General features: G+C 40.4%; 1 protein-coding gene and 1 pseudogene across 2 annotated transcripts in view; both read right to left on the bottom strand.

The window, feature by feature from the left end:
- Positions 1-22,556, bottom strand: part of LOC105463868 (zinc finger X-linked protein ZXDB-like) — a 98,232-nt gene that overhangs the window by 30,822 nt on the left and 44,854 nt on the right. The window contains exon 2 of one of the 2 annotated variants that reach the window (XM_071088405.1): positions 5,125-9,769. The exons of the other annotated variant lie outside the window; for it this stretch is intronic. Within the exon in view, the coding sequence (XP_070944506.1) occupies positions 9,752-9,769 (18 nt within the window). The 3' untranslated portion in view covers positions 5,125-9,751. Of the gene's footprint in view, positions 1-5,124; positions 9,770-22,556 lie in introns of those variants that run through there. 2 annotated transcript variants of the gene reach the window in all.
- LOC139360620 (serine/threonine-protein phosphatase 6 catalytic subunit pseudogene) lies at positions 17,456-20,676 on the bottom strand (annotated as a pseudogene).

The following is a 22,556-nucleotide window of genomic DNA, read 5'->3' as shown; positions in this document are numbered from 1 at the left end:
AATTCCCACCTATGAGTGAGAACATACAGTATTGGGATTTCTGTTCTTGCAATAGTTTGCTGAGAATGATGGCTTCCGGCTGCATCCATATCCCTACAAAGGACATGAACTCATCATTTTTTATGGGTGCATAGTATTCCATGGTGTATATGTGCCACATTTTCCTAACCAAGTCTGTCACTGATGGACATTTGGGTTGATTTCAGGTCTTTGTTGCTGTGAATAGTGCCGCAATAAACATATGTGGGCATGTGTCTTTACAGCAGCATGACTTATAAACCTTTGGGTATATCCCCAGTAATGGGATGGTTGGTTTAAATGGTATTTCTAGTTCTAGATCCTTGAGGAATTGCCACACTGTTTTCCACAATGGTTGAATTAGTTTACAGTACCACCAACAGTGTAAAAGTGTTCCTTATTCCCACATCCTCTCCAGCACCTGTTGTTTCCTGATTTTTTAATGATTGCCATTCTTTTTTTTTCTTTCTTTTTTTAAATTTATTTATTTATTATTATTATTATTATTATTATACTTTAACTTCTAGGGTACATGTGCATAAGGTGCAGGTTTGTTACATATGTATACTTGTGCCATGTTGGTGTGCTGCACCCATCAACTCATCAGCACCCATCAACTCGTCATTTACATCAGGTATAACTCCCAATGCAATCCCTCCCCCCTCCCCCCTCCCCATGATAGGCCCCGGTGTGTGATGTTCCCCTTCCCGAGTCCAACTGATCTCATTGTTCAGTTCCCACGTATGAGTGAGAACATGCGGTGTTTGGTTTTCTGTTCTTGGGATAGTTTGCTAAGAATGATGGTTTCCAGCTGCGTCCATGTCCCTACAAAGGACACAAACTCATCCTTTTTGATGGCTGCATAGTATTCCATGGTGTATATGTGCCACATTTTCTTAATCAAGTCTGTCACTGATGGACATTTGGGTTGATTCCAAGTCTTTGCTATTGTGAATAGTGCTGCAATAAACATACGTGTGCATGTGTCTTTATAGCAGCATAATTTATAATCCTTTGGGTATATACCCAGTAATGGGATGGCTGGGTCATATGGTACTTCTAGTTCTAGGTCCTTGAGGAATCGCCATACTGTTTTCCATAGTGGTTGAACTAGTTTACAATTCCACCAACAGTGTAAAAGTGTTCCTATTTCTCCACATCCTCTCCAGCACCTGTTGTTTCCTGACTTTTTAATGATTGCCATTCTAACTGGTGTGAGATGGTATCTCATTGTGGTTTTGATTTGCATTTCTCTGATGGCCAGTGATGATGATCATTTTTTCATGTGTCTGTTGGCTGTATGAATGTCTTCTTTTGAGAACTGTCTGTTCATATCCTTTGCCCACTTTTTGATGGGGTTGTTTGATTTTTTTCTTGTAAATTTGACTGAGTTCTTTATAGGTTCTGGATATTAGCCCTTTGTCAGATGAGTAGATTGTAAAAATTGTCTCCCATTCTGTAGGTTGCCTGTTCACTCTATGGTAGTTTATTTTGCTGTGCAGAAGCTCTTTAATTTAATTAGATCCCATTTGTCAATTTTGGCTTTTGTTGCCATTGTTTTTGGTGTTTTAGACATGAAGTCCTTGTCCATGCCTCTGTCCTGAATGGTACTACCTTGGTTTTCTTCTAGGGTTTTTATGGTTTTAGGTCTAACATTTAAATCTCTAATCCATGTTGACTTAATTTTCATATAAGGAATAAGGAAAGGTCCAGTTTCAGCTTTCTACTCATGGCTAGTCAATTTTCCCAGCACCATTTATGAAATAGGGAATCCTTTCCCCATTTCTTGTTTTTGTCAGGTTTGTCAAAGATTAGATGGCTGTAGATGTGTGGTATTATTTCTGAGGACTCTGTTCTATTCCATTGGTCTATATCTCTGTTTTGATACCAGTACCATGCTGTTTTGGTTACTGGTGTATAAGAATGCTTGTGATTTTTGCACATTGATTTTGTATCCTGAGACTTTGCTGAAGTTGCTTATCAGCTTAAGGAGATATTGGACTGAGATAATGGGGTTTCCTAAATATACAATCATGTCATCTGCAAACAGGGACAATTTGACTTCTTCTTTTCCTGACTGAATACTCATTATTTCTTTCTCTTGCCTGATTTCCCTAGACAGAACTTCCAACACTATGTTGAATAGGAGTGGTGAGAGAGGGCATCCTGTCTTGTGCCAGTTTTCAAAGAGAATGCTTCCAGTTTTTGCCCATTCAGTATGACGTTGGCTGTGGGTTTGTCATAAATAGCTCTTACTATTTCAATATACGTTCCATCAATACCGAATTTATTGAGAGTTTTTAGCAGGAAGGGCTATTGAATTTTATCAAAGGCCTTTTCTGCATCTATTGAGATAATCATATAGTTTTTGCCTTTGGTTCTGTTTATATGCTGGATTACGTTTGTTGATTTGCATATGTTGAACCAGCCTTGCATCCCAGGGATGAAGCCCACTTGATCATGTGGATAAGCTGTTTGATGCGCTGCTGGATTCAGTCTGCCAGTATTTTATTGAGGATTTTTGCATCGATGTTTATCAGGGATATTGGTCTAAAATTCTCTTTTTTTGTTGTGTCTCTGTCAGGCTCTGTTATCAGGATGATGTTGGCTTTGTAAAATGAGTTAGGGAGGATTCCCTCTTTTTCTATTGATTGGAATAGTTTCAGAAGGAATGGTACCAACTCCGCCTTGTACCTCTGGTAGAATTCAACTGTGAATCCGTCTGGTCCTGGACTTTTTTTGGTTGGTAGGCTATTAATTATTGCCTCATTTTCAGAGCCTGCTATTGGTCTATTCAGGGATTCAACTTCTTCCTGGTTTAGTCTTGGGAGAGTGTAAGTGTCCAGGAAATTATCCGTTTCTTCTAGGTTTTCTAGTTTATTTGCATAGAGGTGTTTATAGTATTCTCTGATGGTAGTTTGTACTTCTGTGGGGTCGGTGGTGATATCCCCTTTATCATTTTTTATTGCGTCTCTTTGATTCTTCTCTCTTTTCTCCTTTATTAGTCTTGCTAGTGGTCTATGAACTTTGCCGATCTTTTCAAAAAAACAGCTCCTGATTCATTGATTTTTGGAGGGTTTTTTGTGTCTCTATCTCCTTCAGTTCTGCTCTGATCTCAGTTATTTCTTGCCTTCTGCTAACTTTTGAATGTGTTTGCTCTTGCTTCTCTAGTTCTTTTAATTGTGATGTCAGGGTGTCAATTTTAGATTTTTCCAGCTTTCTCTTGTGGGCATTTAGTGCTATAAATTTCCCTCTACACACTGCTTTAAATGTGTCCCAGAGATTCTGGTATGTTGTATCTTGGTTCTCATTGATTTCAAAGAACATCTTTATTTCTGCCCTCATTTTGTTATGTACCCAGTAGTCATTCAGGAGCAGATTGTTCAGTTTCCATGTAGTTGAGCGGTTTTGATTGATTTCGTTAGTCCTGAGTTCTAGTTTGATTGCACTGTGGTCTGAGAGACAGTTTGTTATAATTTCTGTTCTTGTACATTTGCTGAGGAGTGCTTTACTTCCAACTATGTGGTCAATTTTGGAATAAGTGCAATGTTTTGCTGAGAAGAATGTATGTATATTCTATTCATTTGGGGTGGAGAGTTCTGTAGATGTCTATCAGGTCCGCTTGATGCAGAGTTGAGTTCAATTCCTGGATATCCTTGTGAACTTTCTGTCTTGTTGATCTGTCTAATGTTGACAGTGGGGTGTTGAAGTCTCCCATTATTATTGTATGGGAGTCTAAGTCTCTTTGTAATTCTCTAAGGACTTGCTTTATGAATCTGAGTGCTCCTGTATTGGGTGCATATATATTTAGGATAGTTAGCTCTTCCTGTTGAATTGATCCCTTTACCATTATGTAATGGCCTTCTTTGTCTCTTTTGATCTTTGATGATTTAAAATCTGTTTTATCAGAGACTAGAATTGCAACCCCTGCTTTTTTTTTATTCTCCATTTGCTTGGTAGATTTTCTTCCATCCCTTTATTTTGAGCCTATGTGTGTCTCTGCATGTGAGATGGGTCTCCTGAATACAGCAAACTGATGGGTTTTGACTCTTTATCCAATTTCCAAGTCTGTGTCCTTTAATTGGACCATTGAGTCCATTTACATTTAAGGTTAATATTGTTATGTTTGAAGTTGCTCCTGTCATTATGATATTAGCTGGGTATTTTGCTCGTTAGTTGATGCAGTTTCTTCCTAGCATCAATGGACTTTACATTTTGGCATGTTTTTGCAATGGCTGGTACTTGTTCCTTTCCATGTTTAGTGCTTCCTTCAGGATCTCTTGTAGGGCAGGCCTGGTGGTGACAAAATCTCTAAGCATTTGCTTATCTGTAAAGGATTTTATTTCTCCTTCACTTATGAAACTTAGTTTGGCTGGATATGAAATTCTGGGTTGAAAATTCTTTTCTTTAAGAATGTTGAATATTGGCCCCCACTCTCTTCTGGCTTGTAGAGTTTCTGCCGAGAGATCTGCTCTTAATCTGATGGGCTTCCCTTTGTGGGTAACCTGACCTTTCTCTCTGGCTGCCCTTAACATTTTTTCCTTCATTTCAACTTTGGTGAATCTGACAGTTATGTGTCTTGGAGTTGCTCTTCTCGAGGAGTATCTTTGTGGCATTCGTGTATTTCCTGAAGTTGAATGTTGGCCTGCCTTACTAGGTTGGGGAAGTTCCAGAATCTACAAAGAACTTAAGCAAATGTACAAGAAAAAAACAAAGAACCCCATCAAAAAGTGGGTGAAGGATATGAAAAGATACTTCTCAAAAGAAGACATCTATCCTGCCAAGAAATATATGGAAAAAAAAAAAAAAAAAAAAAAGCTCATCATCACTGGTCATTAGAGAAATGCAAATCAAATCCACAATGAGATTACATCTCACACCAGTTAGAATGGTGATCATTAAAAAGTCAGGAAGCAATAGATGCTGGAGAGGATGTGGAGAAATAAGAACACATTTACACTGTTGGTGGGAGTGTAAATTAGTTCAACCATTGTAGAAGACACTGTGGCGATTCTTCAAGGGTCTAGAACCAGAAATACCATTTGATGCAACAATCCCATTACTGGGTGTATATCAAAAGGATTATAAATCATTCTACTATAAAAACACGTGCATACGTATGTTTATTGTGGCACTGTTCACAATAGCACAAACTTGGAACCAACCGAAATGCCCAGGAATAATAGACTGGATAAAGAAAATGTGGCACACATACACCATGAAATACTATGCAGCCATAAAAAATAGAACACCAGTAAGATCTCTAAGGTTTTTGACTGTAGTCCATGATACCCCAACAGCACTTCTGGACTCACACAGGACATGGGAGAACTCACTGCCCCGAATGAAAGGACACAGAGCTAGGTGTCCTTTGGAGGGACATGTCCTTTGTAGGAACATGGATGAAGCTGGAAACCATCATTCTCAGCAAACTAACACCATAACAGAAAACCAAACACTGCATGTTCTCACTCATAAGTTGGAGTTGAACAATGAGAACACATGGACACAGGGAGGGGAACATCACACACTGGGGTCTGTCAGGGTGTGAGGGCTCGGGGAGGGATAGCATTAGGAGAAATACCTAATGTAGATGACAGGTTGATGGGTGCAGCAAATCACCATGGCACATGTATACCTATGCAACAAACCTGCACAATCTGCACATGTACCCTAGAACTTAAAGTATAATTTAAAAAGACTCTGATGCATTCTTAAATACGTAAATTGCATTTCTTCAGCTCCAGAATTTCAGCTAGATTCTTTTCAATTATTTCATTCTCTTATTAAATTTATCTGTGGAATTCTGACTTTTCCTGTGCTATCTTGAATTTCTCTGAGTTCCCTGAACCCAGCTGTTCCAAATTCTCTTTCTGAAAGGTCACATATCTCTGTTTATCCAGGATTAGTCTCTGGCTACCTATTTAGTTCATTGGATGAGGTCATGTTTTCCTGGATGGTGTTGATGCCAGTAGACATTCTTCAGTGTCTGGGCATTGAAGAATTTGTTATTTATTGTAGTCTTCTATATCTTGTCTTGTTTGTATCCATCATTTTTGAGAAGGCTTTCCAGATATTTGAAAGGACTTGGGTATCAAGAGCTAAGCAGCATCTGCTTTAAGGAGCACCTCAAGCCTAATAAAACTGTAGTTCTTGCAGACTCATAGAGTTATTAACTTGATGGTTTTGAAAAAGATGAAGAATTCTCTGGATTACCAGGCAGATATCTTGTTCTCTAGCCTGAATTTTTCCCAAAGAAACGGAGAATCTCTCTCAGTTTTGAACCTCCAAAAACTGAGGGTGGAGTCATATTAGCACCCCTGTGGGTGGCCACCAACACTATGACTATGTTGGGTCAGACCTGAAGCCAGCACAGGACTGGCGAGGGCTGGTTTAAATACTACTTCTGTGTGTGAGTGTCGGCTGAGTTTGGTCTGGTTTTCCTTTCTGCTCTAACAGGACAGCACTGAGTTCAATGCCTCACAATTGCTGTTCTCCCTCCCTCAGCACCCAGAGATGATCTCTATACCATGCTGCTACTGCCGGGGCAGGAGAATGGGGTTGGGGAGAGGTGGCATTGGCAACTTAAGACTTTTTTCTATCTTTTCTTTACCTCTTTCAGTGATATGAAGTTAAAATCAGGTGTTACACAGGCTCACCTGATTTTTGGTTCTCATGAAGGGGCTTTCTCTGTGTAGATAGTTGTAAATTGGTGTCCTTATAGAAATACAATTTGTGTAGCCATCAGTTCCACTATCTTGCCCTGCCTCCTTTTGTCTTTTATGATCTTTGTTGTTTGAAGGTCTGGTTTGCCTAGAATTAGAATAGCAACCCCTGCTTTTTGTTTTGTTTTTTCATTTGCTTGGCAGAATTTTCTACATCCCTTTACTTTGAATCTATGCATTTCATTGATTGTGAGATGAGTCTCTTAATTACAGAATACTGGGTTTTGCTTCTTTATCCAAGTTGCCATTCTGTGCCTTTTAATTGGGGCATTTAGATAATTTACAATCAAGGTTAGTATTCATATGTGCAAATTTGATCCTGTCAACATGTTGTTAACTGGTTATTATGCAGACTTGTTTGTGTGGTTGTTTTATAGTGCCACTGGTCTATGTACTTAAGTGAGTTTTTGTAGTGCCCAATAATGGTGTTTCCTTTCCATATTTAGCACTCACTTCGGGACCTCTTGTAAGGTTTGTCTTGTGGAAATGCATTCCCTCAGCATTCGTTTGTTTGAGATGGCTCTCATTTCTCCTTTGCTTATGAAGCTTAGTTTGTCTGTATAAGAAATTCTCAGTTGAAAATTCCTTTCTTTAAGAATGCTAAATATAGGCCCCTAATCCCTTCTGGTTTGTAAGATTTCTGCTGAAAGGTCCACTGTTAGCCTGATGAGGTTCCGTTTGTAGGTAAACCACCTTTTCAGTTGCCTTTACATTTTTTTCTTTTATTTAGACCTTGGAGAATCTGATGATTATGTGTCTTGGGGGTGGCTGTCTTTTGTAGTATCTCATAGAAGTTCCCTGCATTTCCTAACTTTGAATGTTGTCCTATCTAGCAGAGAAACATTTCATGGACAATATCCTAAAATGTGTTTTCCAAATTGCTTGCTTTGTTTCCTCTTTCAGAGACACTAATGAGTCATAAATTTGGTCTCTTTACAAAATCCCATATTTCTCAGGTTTTGTTCTTCGTTCTTTCTTCTTTTTTCTTTATTTTTGTCTGAGTTATTTCAGAGAGCCAGTCTTCTAGTTCTGAGATTCCTTCCTCAGCTTGGTCAATTCTGCTGCTAATATTGTGATTATATAATGAAATTCTTGAAATGAGTGTTTTAGTTCTATCTTATCAGGTTTTTTTCTTATAATTTCCAGTTCACCTTTGATTTCCTTCATCTTATTTTATTCCTCAGAAACCTTGGACTGGGTTTTGATGTTCTCCTGGGTATGAATAATGTTCATTTCTACTGACATTCTTTATCTGTCATTTCAGCCATTTCAGCCTGGTTAAGAACCATTGTTGGGGAACAAGTTGAGCCATTTAGAGTTAAGAAGACACTCTGGCTTTTTGAGTTACTAGAGTTTTTGTCATGGTTCTTTCTCATCTTTGTGGGTTGGTATTCTTTCAGTCTGTGAATTTGCTGTCCTTTGGATGGGATTTTTGTTCTTCTGACCTCTTTAATGTCCTTGGGGGTTTGATTGTAATATAAGGTGGGTTTAGTCAACTGGCTACATTTCTGGAAAATTTTAGGACACCAAAGCTGAGCTCAGGATGCCTGGAATGCATGCTTTAACTCTAGGGCCGCTAATATCAAGCCATTGGCTTTGCTTTCTGGTCTCTTGAGGTTAGGAACCTGCTGTGCGGGAGGGACCCAGGTGTTCCTGGATCACTGTTCACAACACTCCGATGGGTGGTGCCAGGCAGATTGCCTTGTCATGTGGTGTTAGCTAGATCCATGCTCATTTTCATGTACCAGCAGCAATGGCAATGTGGTGGTGTGATTGCTCATTGGCTGTGGTGGGGCATTGGTGTGCACAGGTTTGCTGGCCACCATGTGGATGTTTGCAGTGGCAATAATGGCAGTACCGTGGTGGAGGTGTGGAGCGTAGGGGACTGTAGGCATCTACGTTTGCATTTGCACCAGTGGGGGTGTCAGCATGGAGCAGGGCACTGGAGAACACGGGGATAGCAACCTCTGTGCCCATGTTCATGCCAGTAGCAGCAGTCACACAGGATGAGGCATGGGGCTGCTGGTCTCTGTGCACAGATTAATGCCTGTGGCAGTATCAGCATGGGAGCAGGGCACTGATGGGCATGGAGCTGACAGTCTCTGTATGCATTAATTTGTCAGTGATGATGGTGGCAAAGGGCAGGTGAAGCTTCTGGTTTCCTTATGCACCTTTACATTGGCAATGGTGGCACAACTGGGGGCAGGGCAGGGTGTGCTTATGCCAGCAGCAGTGGCTTAGTGCAATGCACATGCACGTGTGCGCCAGCAGGGAAAGAGAACTGAAGTCCACCCATGTGTACGCGTACCAGTAAATTAATGTGGAGGGTGACTGTGGGCCAGTGCATGCCAGCAAGGCAGCATAGGGGAAGCAGCAGTGGGGCAAGGGCATGGGTGGGCTGGTGTGTGGAGGTCATTTGGCTGGAGCTTTCCAATGATCAGGCACAGTCTGCCAGTGCTGAAGCTATCATGTGGGTCTCTGTGAGGCACCACAACTGCAGATCTGAGGCTGTACTGCAAGCCATAATGGCCAGACTGGTGCCCTGGGAGGGACTAGCAGACAGGAGGGCAATCAGATCAGAGCAGCCCCATCTCATGGGAAAGATCGCCCAGAACTATGCAGGTCCGACAGTTCCCCTAAAGCTAAAGTCTCTTAAGGGAGCAAGATGAGCCTTGGAGGATGGGCATTCCTGGCCATGCTCCACCACACACTGTCCTACACCAAACTCCCCAGGTTCTGCACCAGATGGAGTTCTGCCCACACCACCTCTCCAAACAGCTCTCTCTGCCAGCTCAATTTTCTGTGGGGGTCATGGGGTCTCTTGCTGACAGGATTCCAGAGGATTTTGGTGAAACTAGGCCACCACAAGCTTGCTCAACTCACCCCCTCTTAAGGAGCTGTTGGGGGCCAGGAATGAGTCTTCGTGCACAGTAGACTGATGAAGGGTCCAAACTTCCTCCGCCTTCATCCCAGCATCTGTGTCTTCCCTCTGTCCACACTCAATGCCTTCATCTATAAGATGTTTCCTATATCATGGTAATCACAAAGCAAAAACCTATAAAAGATACACTAAAAATAAAAAGCACAGCATTAAACATACTGCCAACTGGAAGAAGACAAGGATGCCCACCCTCACCACTCCTACTAAATATAGTATTGGAAGTCCTAGCCAGAGTAATCATGCAAGAGAAAGAAATAAAAGCCATCCAAATTGGAAAGGAAGCCAAACCATCTCTTTTTGCTAACAATATGATTCTATACATACAAAACCCTAAAGACTGTACCGAAAGAGTCCTAGAACTGGCAAAGACTTTAGTGAAATTTTAGGAAACAAAATCAATACACAAAATAAGTAGCATGTCTATACACCAATAACATTCAAGCTGAGAGTCAAATCAATAGCATAATCCCAATTATAATAGCCACAATATAAATAAAATATCTAGGAATACAGATAACAAGGGAGCTGAGAGACTTCAACAAATAGAATGACAAGATACTGTTGAAGGAAATCAGAGATAACACACACACACACACACACACACACACACACAAAGCAGCTGGGCGTGGTGGCTTACACCTGTAATCCCAGAACTTTAGGAGGGCGAGGCGGGCAGATCATGAGGTCAGGAGTTAGAGACCAGCCTGGCCAATATGGTGAAACCCCATCTCTACTAAAAATACAAAAATTAGCTGGGTGTGGTGGTGTGTGCCTGTAGTCCCAACTACTTGGGAGGCTGAGGCAGAAGAATCACTTGAACACAGGAGGCAGAGGTTGCAGTCAGTTGAGATTGTGCCAATGTACTCCAGCCTGGGTGACAGAGTGAAACTCTGTCTTAAAAACAAACAAACAAACAAACAACAACAACAACAACACTTCATGCTCATGAATAGGAAGACTCAATATCATGAGAATGGCCACACTGCCCAAAACAGTTTACAGATTCAGTGCTATTCCTATCAAATTACCAATGACATTTTTAGACAATTAGACAAAATTATTCTAAAATTAATATAAATACCATAAGAGTCTTAATAGCCAAAGCAATCCTAAGCAAAAAGAACAAAGTTTGAGGCATCACACTGACTTTAAACTATACTATGGGGCGGAGCCCACTGCAGCTTGGCAAAGCAGCGATAGCCAGACTGCCTCTCTAGATTCCTCCTCTCTGGGCAGGGCCTCCCTGAAAGAAAGGCAGCAGCCCCAGTCAGGGGCTTATAGATAAAACTCCCAACTCCCTGGGACAGAGCACCTAAGGGAAGGGGCAGCTGTGGGTGCAGTTTCAGCAGACTTAAACGTTCCTGCCTTCCAGCTCTGAAGAGAGCAGCGAATCTCCCAGCACAGTGCTCGAGCTCTGCTAAGGGACAAATTGCCTCCTCGGGTGGGTCCCTGACCCCTGTGCCTCCTGACTGGGAAACATCTCCCAGCAGGGGCCAAGAGACACCTCATAAAGGAGAGCTCCAGCTGGCATCTGGCAGGTGCTCCTCTGGGACAAAGCTTCTAGAGGAAGGAAAAGGAAGCAATCTTTGCTGCTCTGCAGCCTCCGCTGCTGATACCCAGGAAACCAGGGTCTTGAGTGGACCTCCAGCAAACTCCAGCAGACCTGCAACAGAGGGCCCTGACTGTTAGAAGAAAAACTAACAAATAGAAGGGGGTAGCATCAACAGCAACGAAAAGCATGTCCACATAGAAACCCTATTCAAATGTCACCACCATCAACGACCAAAGGTAGATAAATCTATGAAGACGAGGAAAAAACAGTGCAAAAAGGCTGAACATTTCAAAAACCAGAATGTCTATTCTCCTCCAAAGGATCACAGTTCCTCACCAACACTGGAGCAAAACTGGACAGAGAATGAGTTTGACAAATTGACAAGAGTAAACTTCAGAAGGTGGGTAAAAACAAACTCCTCTGAGCTAAAAGAACATGTTCTAACCCAAAGAAAGGAAGCTCAGAACCTTAAAATTAGAGGAATTTCTAACTAGATAACCAGTTAAGAGAAGAATATAAATGGCCTGATGAAACTGAAAAACACAGCACGAGAACTTCGTGAAGTATACACAAGTATCAATAGCCAAATCGATCAAGCAAAAGACAGCATAGCAGAGATTGAAAACCACTTTAACGAAATAAAGTGTGAAAAAAAGATTAGATAAAAAAGAATGAAAAGGAACAAACAAATCCTCCAAGAAATATGGGACTATGTGAAAAGACCAAATCTACATTTGATTGGTGTACCTGAAAGTGACAAGAAAAATAGAACAAAGCTGGAAAACACTCTTTGGGATATTAACCAGGAGAACTTCCCCAACCTAGCAGGACAGGCTGACATTCAGATTCAGGAAATACAATGAACACCACAAAGTTACTCCTCGAGAAGAGCAACCCCAAGACACATAATCATCAGATTCACCAAGGTTGAAATGAAGGAAAAAATGTTAAGGGCAGCCAGAGAGAAAGGTCGGAATGCCCACAAGGGGAAGCCCATCAGACTAACAGCAGACCTCTCTGCAGAAACCCTACAAGCCAGAAGAGAGTGGGGGCCAATATTCAACATTCTTAAACACAAGAATTTTCAACTCAGAATTTCATATCCAGCCAAACTAAGCTTCAAAAGTGAAGGAGAAATAAAATCCTTTACAGACAGTCAAATGCTTAGAGATTTTGTCACCACCAGGACTGTCTTACAAGAGCTCCTGAAGGAAACACTAAATATGGAAAGGAAAAAACAGTACCAGCCACAGCAATAACATACCGAATTGTAAATACCATTGATACTATGAAGAAACAACATCAACTAACAGGCAAAAATAATCAACTAGCATCATAATGACTGGATCAAATTCACACATAACAGTAATAACCTTAAATGCAAATGGGCTAAACGCTACAATTAAAAGACACAGACTGGCAAATTGGAAAAAGAGTCAAGGCTCATTGGTGAGCTGTATTCAGGAGACCCATCTCACATGCAAAGACACACAAAGGCTCAAAATAAAGAGATGGAAAAATATTTACGAGGCAAATAGAAAGAAAAAAAAGCAGGGGTTGCAATCCTAGTCTCTGATAAAACAGACTTTAAACCAACAAATTCAAAAAAGACAAAGAAGGGCATTACATAATGGTAAGGTATCAATGCAACAAGAAGAACTAACCACACCAAATATATATGCACTCAATACAGGAGCACACAGATTCATAAAGCAAGCTCTTAGAGACCTACAAAGAGACTTAGACTCCCACACAATAATAGTGGGGGACTTTAACACCCCACTGTCAATATTAGACAAATCAACGAGAAAGAAAATTAACAAGGATATTCAGGATTTGAACTCAGCTCCGGACAAAGCAGACCTAATAGACATCTACAGAACTCTCCACCCAGAATCAATAGAATGTATACTCTTCTTAAGAAACTCACTCAAAACTGCACAACTACATGGAACCAGAACAACCTGCTCCTGAATGGCTACTGGGTCAATAACAAAATGAAGGCAGAAATAAATAACTTATTTGAAACCAATGAGAACAAAGACACAACATGCCAGAATTGCTGGGACACAGCTATAGCACTGTTTAGAGGGCAATTAATAGCACTAAATGCCCACAGGAGAAAGCAGGAAAGATCTAAAATCGACATCCTAACATCACAATTAAAAGAACTAGAGAAGCAAGAGCAAACAAATTCAAAAGCTACCAGAAGAAAAGAAATAACTAAGATCAGAGCAGAACTGAAGGAGATAGAGACAAGAAACACCCTTCAAACAGTTAATGAATCCAGGAGCTGGTTTTTAGAAAGATTAACAAAATAGACTGCTAGCCAGATGAATAAAGGAAAAAAGAGAAAAGAATCAGACACAATAAAAATGATAAAGGGGATATCACCACTGAGCTCACAGAAATACAAACTACCATGAGAGAACATTCTAAACACCTCTATGCAAATACACTAGAAAATCTAGAAGAAATGGATAAATTCCTGAATGCATACATCCTCCCATTTCAAAACCAGGAAGAAGTCAAATCCCAGGATAGACCAATAACAAGTTCTGAGATTGAGGCAGTAATTAACAGCCTACCAATGAAAAACAGCCCAGGATCAGACAAATTCACAGCCGAATTCTACCAGAGGTACAAAGAGGAGCTGGTACCCTTCTTTCCTTCCTTCCTTCCTTCCTTCCTTCCTTCCTTCCTTCCTTCCTTCCTTCCTTCCTTCCTTCCTTCCTTCCTTCCTTCCTTCCCTCCCTCCCTCCCTCCCTCCCTCCCTCCTTCCTTTTCTTTCTTTCTTTCTTTTTGCTACTTTTATACTGTCTTGTATTTTTATTTGTATTTTCAGGTATTTAGTTATTTCATCGGGTGCACCATAAACTCTATGAGGGCAGATATTGTATCTTTACATCTGCAGTTTTTCGCACAGAGCCTTGTGGTTAAAAGCTGATCAAAAAATGTTTATTCCTATGTTAGAAGATTCTTTATATTCTATCTTTCCAATCTTTGAGATTCTTTATATTGAGGAGAGAAAAGAAAAATAAATGAAGAAAGCTTGTAATTGAATGAACTAGTTCGCAGTGTTTTGCATCTAACAGCCAAAGGCATAAATAATAAATCATCAAAAGATGATTCACAATTTTATCATTGTTATTCATCGCATAGAACTAAAAGAAATATAATACATATTTTTCTTCCAGGCCTGGCTGACAAATATGAATGTATAATTTTTTAAATTATTATTATACTTTAAGTTCTAGAGTACATGTGCACAACGTGCAGGTTTGTTACATATGTACACATGTGCCATGTTGCTATGCTACACCCATTAACTCGTCATTTACATTAGGTATATCTCCTAATGCTATCCCTCCCCACTAACGCTCCCCACAATAGACCCCAGTGTGTGATGTTCCCCTTTAGTTTAATTAGATCCCATTTGTCAGTTTTGGCTTTTGTTGTCATTGCTTTTGGTGTTTTCGACATGAAGTCCTTGGCCATGCCTATGTCCTGAATGGTATTACCTAGGTTTTCTTCTAGGGTTTTTATGGCTTTAAGTCTAACATTTAAGTCCATCTTGAATTAACTTTTGTATAAGGAGTAAGGAAAGGATCCAGTTTCAGCTTTCTACTTATGGCTAGCCAATTTTCCCAGCACCATTTACTGAATAGGGAATCCTTTCTCCATTTCTTGTTTTTGTCAGGTTTGTCAAAGATCAGATGGCTGTAGATGTGTGGTATTATTTCTGAGGGCTCTGTTCTATTCCATTGGTCTATATCTCTGTTTTGGTACCAGTACCATGCTGTTTTGGTTACTGTAGCCTTATAGTAGTTTGAAGTCAGGTAGCGTGATGCCTCCAGCTTTGTTCTTTTGACTTAGGATTGTCTTGGCAATGCGGGCTCTTTTCTGGTTCCATACGAACTTTAGAGCAGTTTTTTCCAATTCTGTGAAGAAAGTCATTGGTAGCTTAATAGGGATGGCATTGAATCTATAAATTACCTTGGGCAGTATGGCCATTTTCACGATATTGATTCTTCCTATCCATGAGGATGGTATGTTCTTCCATTTGTTTGTGTCTTCTTTTATTTCACTGAGTAGTGGTTTGTAGTTCTCCTTGAAGAGGTCCTTCACATCCCTTGCAAGTTGGGTTCCTAGGTTTTTTATTCTCTTTGAAGCTATTGTGAATGGGAATTCATTCATGATATGGCTCTCTGCTTGTGTGTTACTGGTGTAAAAGGGTGCTTGTGATTTTTGCACATTGATTTTGTATCCTGAGACTTTGCTGTAGTTTATGAGCTTAAGGAGATTTTGGTCTGAGACAATGGGGTTTTCTAAATATACAATCAGGTCATCTGCAAACAGAGACAATTTGACTTCTTTTCCTAACTGAATATCCTTTATTTCTTTCTCTTGCCTGATTGCCCTAGCCAGAACTTCCAACACTATGTTGAATAGGAGTGGTGAGAGAGGGCATCCTTGTCTTGTGCCAGTTTTCAAAGGGAATGCTTCCAGTTTTTGCCCATTCAGTATGATATTGGCTGTGGGTTTGTCATAAAAAGGTCTTATGATTTTGAGATACGTTCCATCAATACCTAGTTTATTGAGCGTTGTTAGCATGAAGGGCTGTTGAATTTTGTCAAAGGCCTTTTCTGCATCTATGGAGATAATCATGTGGTTTTTGTCTTTGGTTCTGTTTATATGCTGGATTACATTTACTGATCTGCATATGTTGAACCAGCCTTGCATCCCAGGGATGAAGCCCACTTGATCATGGTGGATAAGATTTCTGATGTGCTGCTGGATTCGGTTTGCCAGTATTTTATTGAGGATTTTTGCATTAATGTTCATCAGGGATATTGGTCTAAAATTCTTTTTTTGTTGTATCTCTGCCAGGCTTTGGTATCAGGATGATGTTGGCCTCATAAAATGAGTTAGGGAGGATTCTCTCTTTTTCTATTGATTGGAATAGTTTCAGAAGGAATATGAGGAGCTGGTACAATTTCTTCTGAAACTATTTCCAACAATAAAAAAAAGAGGGACTCCTCCCTAACTCATTTTATGAGGTCAGCATCATCCTGATTCCAAACTTGGCAGAGACACAACAACAAGAACAAAAATTCAGACCATTTTCACAATATTGATTCTTCCTATCCATGAGCATGGTATGTTATTCCATTTGTTTGTGTCCTCTTTTATTTCACTGAGCAGTGATTTGTATTTCTCCTTGAAGAGGTCCTTTACATCCCTTGTAAGTTGGATTTCTAGGTATTTTATTGTCTTTGAAGCTATTGTGAATGGGAGTTCATTCATGATTTGGCTCTCTGTATCCCTGTTACTGGTGTATAAGAATGCTTGTTGTTTTTGCACATTGATTTTGTATCCTGAGACTTTGTTGAAATTGTTTATCAGCTTAAGGAGATTTTGAGCTGAGACAATGGGGTTTTGTAAATATACAATCATGTAATCTGCAAATCAATATTGCGAAAATGGCCATACTACCCAAGGTAATTTATAAATTCAATGCCATCCCCATTAAGCTACCAATGACTTTTTCACAGAATTGGAAAAAATGTGCTTTAAAGTTCATATGGAACCAAAAAAAGACCCTGCATTGCCAAGACAATCCTAAGCCAAAAGAACAAAGCTGGAGGCATCACACTACCTGACTTCAAACTAAACTACAAGGCTACAGTAACCAAAACAGCATGGTACTCGTACCAAAACAGAGATATAGACCAATGGAACAGAACAGAGCCCTCAGAAATAATACCACATATCTGCAGCCATCTGATCTTTGACAAACCTGAGAAAAACAAGAAATGGGGAAAGGATTCCCTATTTAATAAATGGTGCTGGGAAAATTGACTAGCCTAAAGTACAAAGCTGCAACTGGATCCTTTCCTTACTCCTTATACGAAAATTAATTCAAGATGGATTAGAGACTTAAATGTTAGACCTAAAACCATAAAAACTCTAGAAGAAAACCTAGGTAATACCATTCAGGACATAGGCATGGGCAAGGACTTCATGTCTAAAACACAAAAGCAACGGCAACAAAAGCCAAAATTGACAAATGGGATCTAATGAAACTAAAGAGCTTCTGCACAGCAAAAGAAACTACCATCAGAGTGAACAGGCAACCTACAGAATGGGAGAAAATTGTTGCAATCTACTCATCTGACAAAGGGCTAATATCCACAACCTACAAAGAACTCAAACAAATTTACGAGAAAAAAACAAACAACCCCATCAAAAAGTGGGCAAAGGATATGAACAGACATTTCTCAAAAGAAGACATTCATACAGCCAACAGACACATGAAAAAATGCTCATCATCACTGGCCATCAGAGAAATGCAAATCAAAACCACAATGAGATACCATCTCACACCAGTTAGACTGGCAATCATTAAAAAGTCAGGAAACAGCAGGTGCTGGAGAGGATGTGGAGAAATAGGAACACTTTTACACTGTTGGTGGGATTGTAAACTAGTTCAACCATTATGGAAAACAGTATGGCGATTCCTCAAGGATCTAGAACTAGAAGTACCATATGACCCAGCCATCCTATTATTGGGTATATACCCAAAGGATTATAAATCATGCTGCTATAAGGACACATGCACATGTATGTTTATTGCGGCACTATTCACAATAGCAAAGACTTGGAATCAACCCAAATGCCAATCAGTGACAGACTGGATTAAGAAAATGTGGCACATATACATGATGGAATACTATGCAGCCATAAAAAAGGATGAGTTCATGTCCTTTGTAGGGACATGGATGCAGCTGGAAACCATCATTCTCAGCAAACTATACCAAGAACAGAAAACCAAACACCGCATGTTCTCACTCATAGGTGGGAACTGAACAATGAGATCACTTGGACTCAGGAAGGAGAACATCACACACTGGGGCCTATCATGGGGAGGAGGGAGGGGGGAGGGATTGCATTGGGAGTTATACCTGATGTAAATGACGAGTTGATGCTTGCTGACGAGTTGATGGGTGCAGCACAGCAACATGGCACAAGTATACATATGTAACAAACCTGCACGTTATGCACATGTACCCTAGAACTTAAAGTATAATAATAATAAAGAAAAAAAAAGCCAATTGACAGATTACACCTAAATACTCCTCCTTTTGTATCATTCAGCTTTTTGTTTTAGTTTGGTAAGTTTTAAGAAATTTCAGCAGCGAAGTTGTTTTTTGGTGGGCACGATGGACTCTAGATGCCTCAAGTTATGTATACCTGTCCCAGATGTAAACTTCATTGTCCTTTGTTGGATGATATCTTAAATGGATATAAAATAAATTAGTCTAAATGGCTGCTCTCCTTTTTGTGTTTTGAAATTTTAGTTAGAAACTGCTACAGCTTATGACTTTGTACATTAAGATAATTGTATTGATCTTTTCTCAAGTCTTCTCAAATGAGTCCAGGGTGGGGATGGGATGGGGGATAATTGATAGAAAAACATCGCTCTTCGGGGACTGATAGCCCAAGTATCCATATCTTCAGGATCTGACCAAACCAGATCACAAAATGCTCCTTTATGAAGAATTTCCTGATTCCATGCGATGGTTCGAATTTGATCCAGCGTTTTGAAATCAGGAGATAAACCACCACGGACACAAAAAATCTGCTCATCTATTAAAGTTAGTACTGTGAGCATGTCAAAAACTTTGGTACAGTATCTCTAGGCATTTCCATATTTGGCTTGGCACTCATCATAAAATCCATAAACCTGTGTTATCTGTCTACTCTCATGATTTCATTGCAAAAGTGTAATACGATCAGGTCGTTTAACCTTTAATGCAAGAAGGTAAGTGAAAGTCTCCAAACTGCAGTAACCTCTGTCTAGAAAATCACCCATAAATATGCAGTTTGTGTCAGGAACCTGACCTTCAGTTCTGAATAGTTCACAAAGGTCATAAAACTATCCATGTATAACTCCACACACTGTTAGTTGTGCTGATACTGGCTGAACATTTGACTCGTCTAAGTGGAGGTCACAAACATAGTCACATAGCCGCTTCATGTCATTCTCTGGCAGGTACTTGTACAGCCGCGCTATCTCCACACACTTATCCAGGTCTAGTGGTTCCATTTTAGGAATAACAAGCCACGGTGACAGCGGTGGTGGCAGTGGCTGTAGTAGTGGTGGCAGCAGCGGCGGAGGCCAAAGCCGGAACTCTCTGCCCGCTTTTTAATGATGTTGTTTTTTTCTTGTAAATTTGTTTAAGTTTCTTACAGATGCTGGATATTAGACCTTTGTCAGATGCATAGTTTGCAAATATTTTTTCCCATTCTGTAGGTTTTCTGTTTACTCTTTTGGGAGTTACTTTTGTAGCAGCTTTTTAGTTTAACTAGATCCCATTTGTTAATCTTTGCTTTTGTTGCAATTGCTTTTGGCATCTTCATCATGAAATACATGGCTGTGCCTATATCCTGAATGGGTATCACCTAGGTTGTTTTCCAGGGTTTGTATACTTTGGGGTTTTATATTTAAGCCTTTAATCCATCTTGAGTTAATTTTTGTATATGGTGTAAGGAAAGAGTCTAGTTTCAATTTTCTGAATATGACTAGCCAATTATCTCCGTGCTATTTATTGAATAGTAAATGCTTTCCCCATTGCTTGTTTTTGTCAGCTTTGTCAAAGATCAGATAGCTGTAAGTGTGCAGTGTTATTTCTGGATTCTTTATTCTGTTCTGTTGGCGTATGTGTCTATTTTTGTACCAGTACTGTGCTGTTTTAGTTGTTGTAGTTCTGAAGTACAGTTTGCAGTTGGGTAGTGTGATGCCTCCAGCTTTGTTATTTTTGCTTAGTATTGTATTGGCTATTCAGGCACTTTTTTGGTTTTACATTAATTTAAAAATAGTGTTTTTCCCAAAAGCAATGGCAGCAAAAGCCAAAATTGACAAATGGGATCTCATTAAACTAAAGAGCTTCTGCACAGCAAAAGAAACTACCATCAGAGTGAACAGGCAACCTACAGAATGGGAGAAAAGTTTTGCAATCTACTCATCCGACAAAGGGCTAATATCCAGAACCTACAAAGAACTCAAACAAATTTACAAGAAAAAAACAAACAACCCCATCAAAAAGTGGGTAAAGGATATGAACAGACATTTCTCAAAAGAAGACATTCATACAGCCAACAGACACATGAAAAAAATGCTCATCATCACTGGCCATCAGAGAAATGCAAATCAAAACCACAATGAGATACCATCTCACACCAGTTACAATGGCAATCATTCAAAAGTCAGGAAACAACAGGTGCTGGAGAGGATGTGGAGAAATAGGAACACTTTTACACTGTTGGTGGGATTGTAAACTAGTTCAACCATTATGGAAAACAGTATGGCGATTCCTCAAGGATCTAGAACTAGATGTACCATATGACTCAGCCATCCCATTACTGGGTATATACCCAAAGGATTATAAATTATGCTGCTATAAAGACACATGCACACGTATGTTTATTGCGGCACTATTCACAATAGCAAAGACTTGGAATCAACCCAAATGTCCATCAGTGACAGATGGGATTAAGAAAATGTGGCACATATACACCATGGAATACTATGCAGCCATAAAAAAGGATGAGTTTGAGTCCTTTGTAGGGACTTGGATGCAGCTGGAATCCATCATTCTTAGCAAACTATCACAAGAACAGAAAACCAAACACCGCATGTTCTCACTCATAGGTGGGAACTGAACAATGAGATCACTCGGACTCAGGAAGGGGAACATCACACACCGGGGCCTATCATGGGGAGGGGGGAAGGGGAAGGGATTGCATTGGGAGTTATACCTGATGTAAATGACGAGTTGATGGGTGCAGCACAGCAACATGGCACAAGTATACATATGTAACAAACCTGCACGGTATGCACATGTACCCTACAACTTAAAGTATAATAATAATAAATAAATTAAAAAAAATAAAATTTTTGCATTGATGTTCATGAAAAAAAATAGTGTTTTTCTACTTCTGTGAAGGATATCAATATTTAATAGAAATACTGTTGAATCTATAAATTGTTTTGGACAATATGGTCATTGTAACAATATTGCTTCTTCCTATCCATGAGCATGGAATATTTTTCCATTTGTTTGTGTCATCTCTGATTCATTTGAGCAGTGTTTTGTAGTTCTCCTGGTAGAGATCTTTCACCTCTACAGTTAGGTTTATTCCTAGGTATTTTATTCATTTTGTGGAAATTTTGAATGGGAGTAATTTCCTGATTTGGCTCTTGGCTTGCGTGTTTTTGGTGTATAGAAGTGTTATTGATTTTGGCACATTGATTTTGTATCCTGAGACTTTCTTGAAGTTGTTTATCAGCTTAAGAAGCTTTTGGGCTGATACTATAGGGCTTTCTAAATATAGGATCATGTTATCTGCTACAGGAAGCAGGGGTGCATGTTTCCCTGCAGGCGTTCACCACAGTGGCAGAGGCAATGCAGCTAGGGGAGGTGGGGGTCCCCTGCTGGAGAATGCACAGTTGCACTCAAGATGGTGCTGGCTTTGGGCAGAGTGCTGGCTTGTGCAGATCTGGGTGCCTTTTCTGTGCCCCGCAAGCAGGGGTGATCACTCAGGGTGTGGGAGGATCCATTATTCTCTGTGTGATGTTAGCACAAGGATGGAGGACTGGCGGGGCTACGGCTTGCTGGCTCTGTGCTGGCGAAGGCTTCATATGCAATATCTGTTCTTGCATGACAATGGGGGCGAACTGTTCTCCTGTGCGCTGGCAGAACAAGTAAAGCAAAACCTGCCCATGCAGACATGTGGTAGCAAAGTAATGTGGGAGTGTTGCCCTGGGCCCAGGGAAAGCTGCAGTATGGGGAGTGAGCCTGTGAGCTGGTGCATGGCTATAGGGGCTGCCTTGTTAGAGCTCTCCACTGATCAGACACAGTCTTCCAGTGCAGAAGCTATGGTGTGGGCCTCCACAGCACCAGAGACTGGCCTGTAAGCACACATTACCAGGCTGGGACCCAGAAGAGGCCATCAGACCAAAGGGTACTCAGGTATGACTAGCTGTGTCTGAAGTGCAAGATCACCCTGCACAGATCAGGTCTAACAGGTCTAACCTTAACCTAGGGCTAAGGTATCTTATGGAAGTAAGTTGAGCCTAGGGGAATCACCATCCCTGGGCATGCTTCACTACAGATGCTCCTGCACCACACACCCTCTTAGCTCCAAGTAAGCTGGTTTGCTGCCTCACCACTTCTCTAAGCAGCTCTATCACCTCAAGTGTCCCTGGTAGTCAAGGGGTTCCCCCTTTTGGGGTTCCAGAGGCCCCTGGCAAGAG

This window comes from Macaca nemestrina, chromosome X (genome assembly GCF_043159975.1).
Source record: "Macaca nemestrina isolate mMacNem1 chromosome X, mMacNem.hap1, whole genome shotgun sequence".
Classification (NCBI taxonomy): domain Eukaryota; kingdom Metazoa; phylum Chordata; class Mammalia; order Primates; family Cercopithecidae; genus Macaca; species Macaca nemestrina.
Note: the sequence above shows the minus strand (reverse complement) of the source record. Positions and strands in the feature narration are given on the sequence as shown.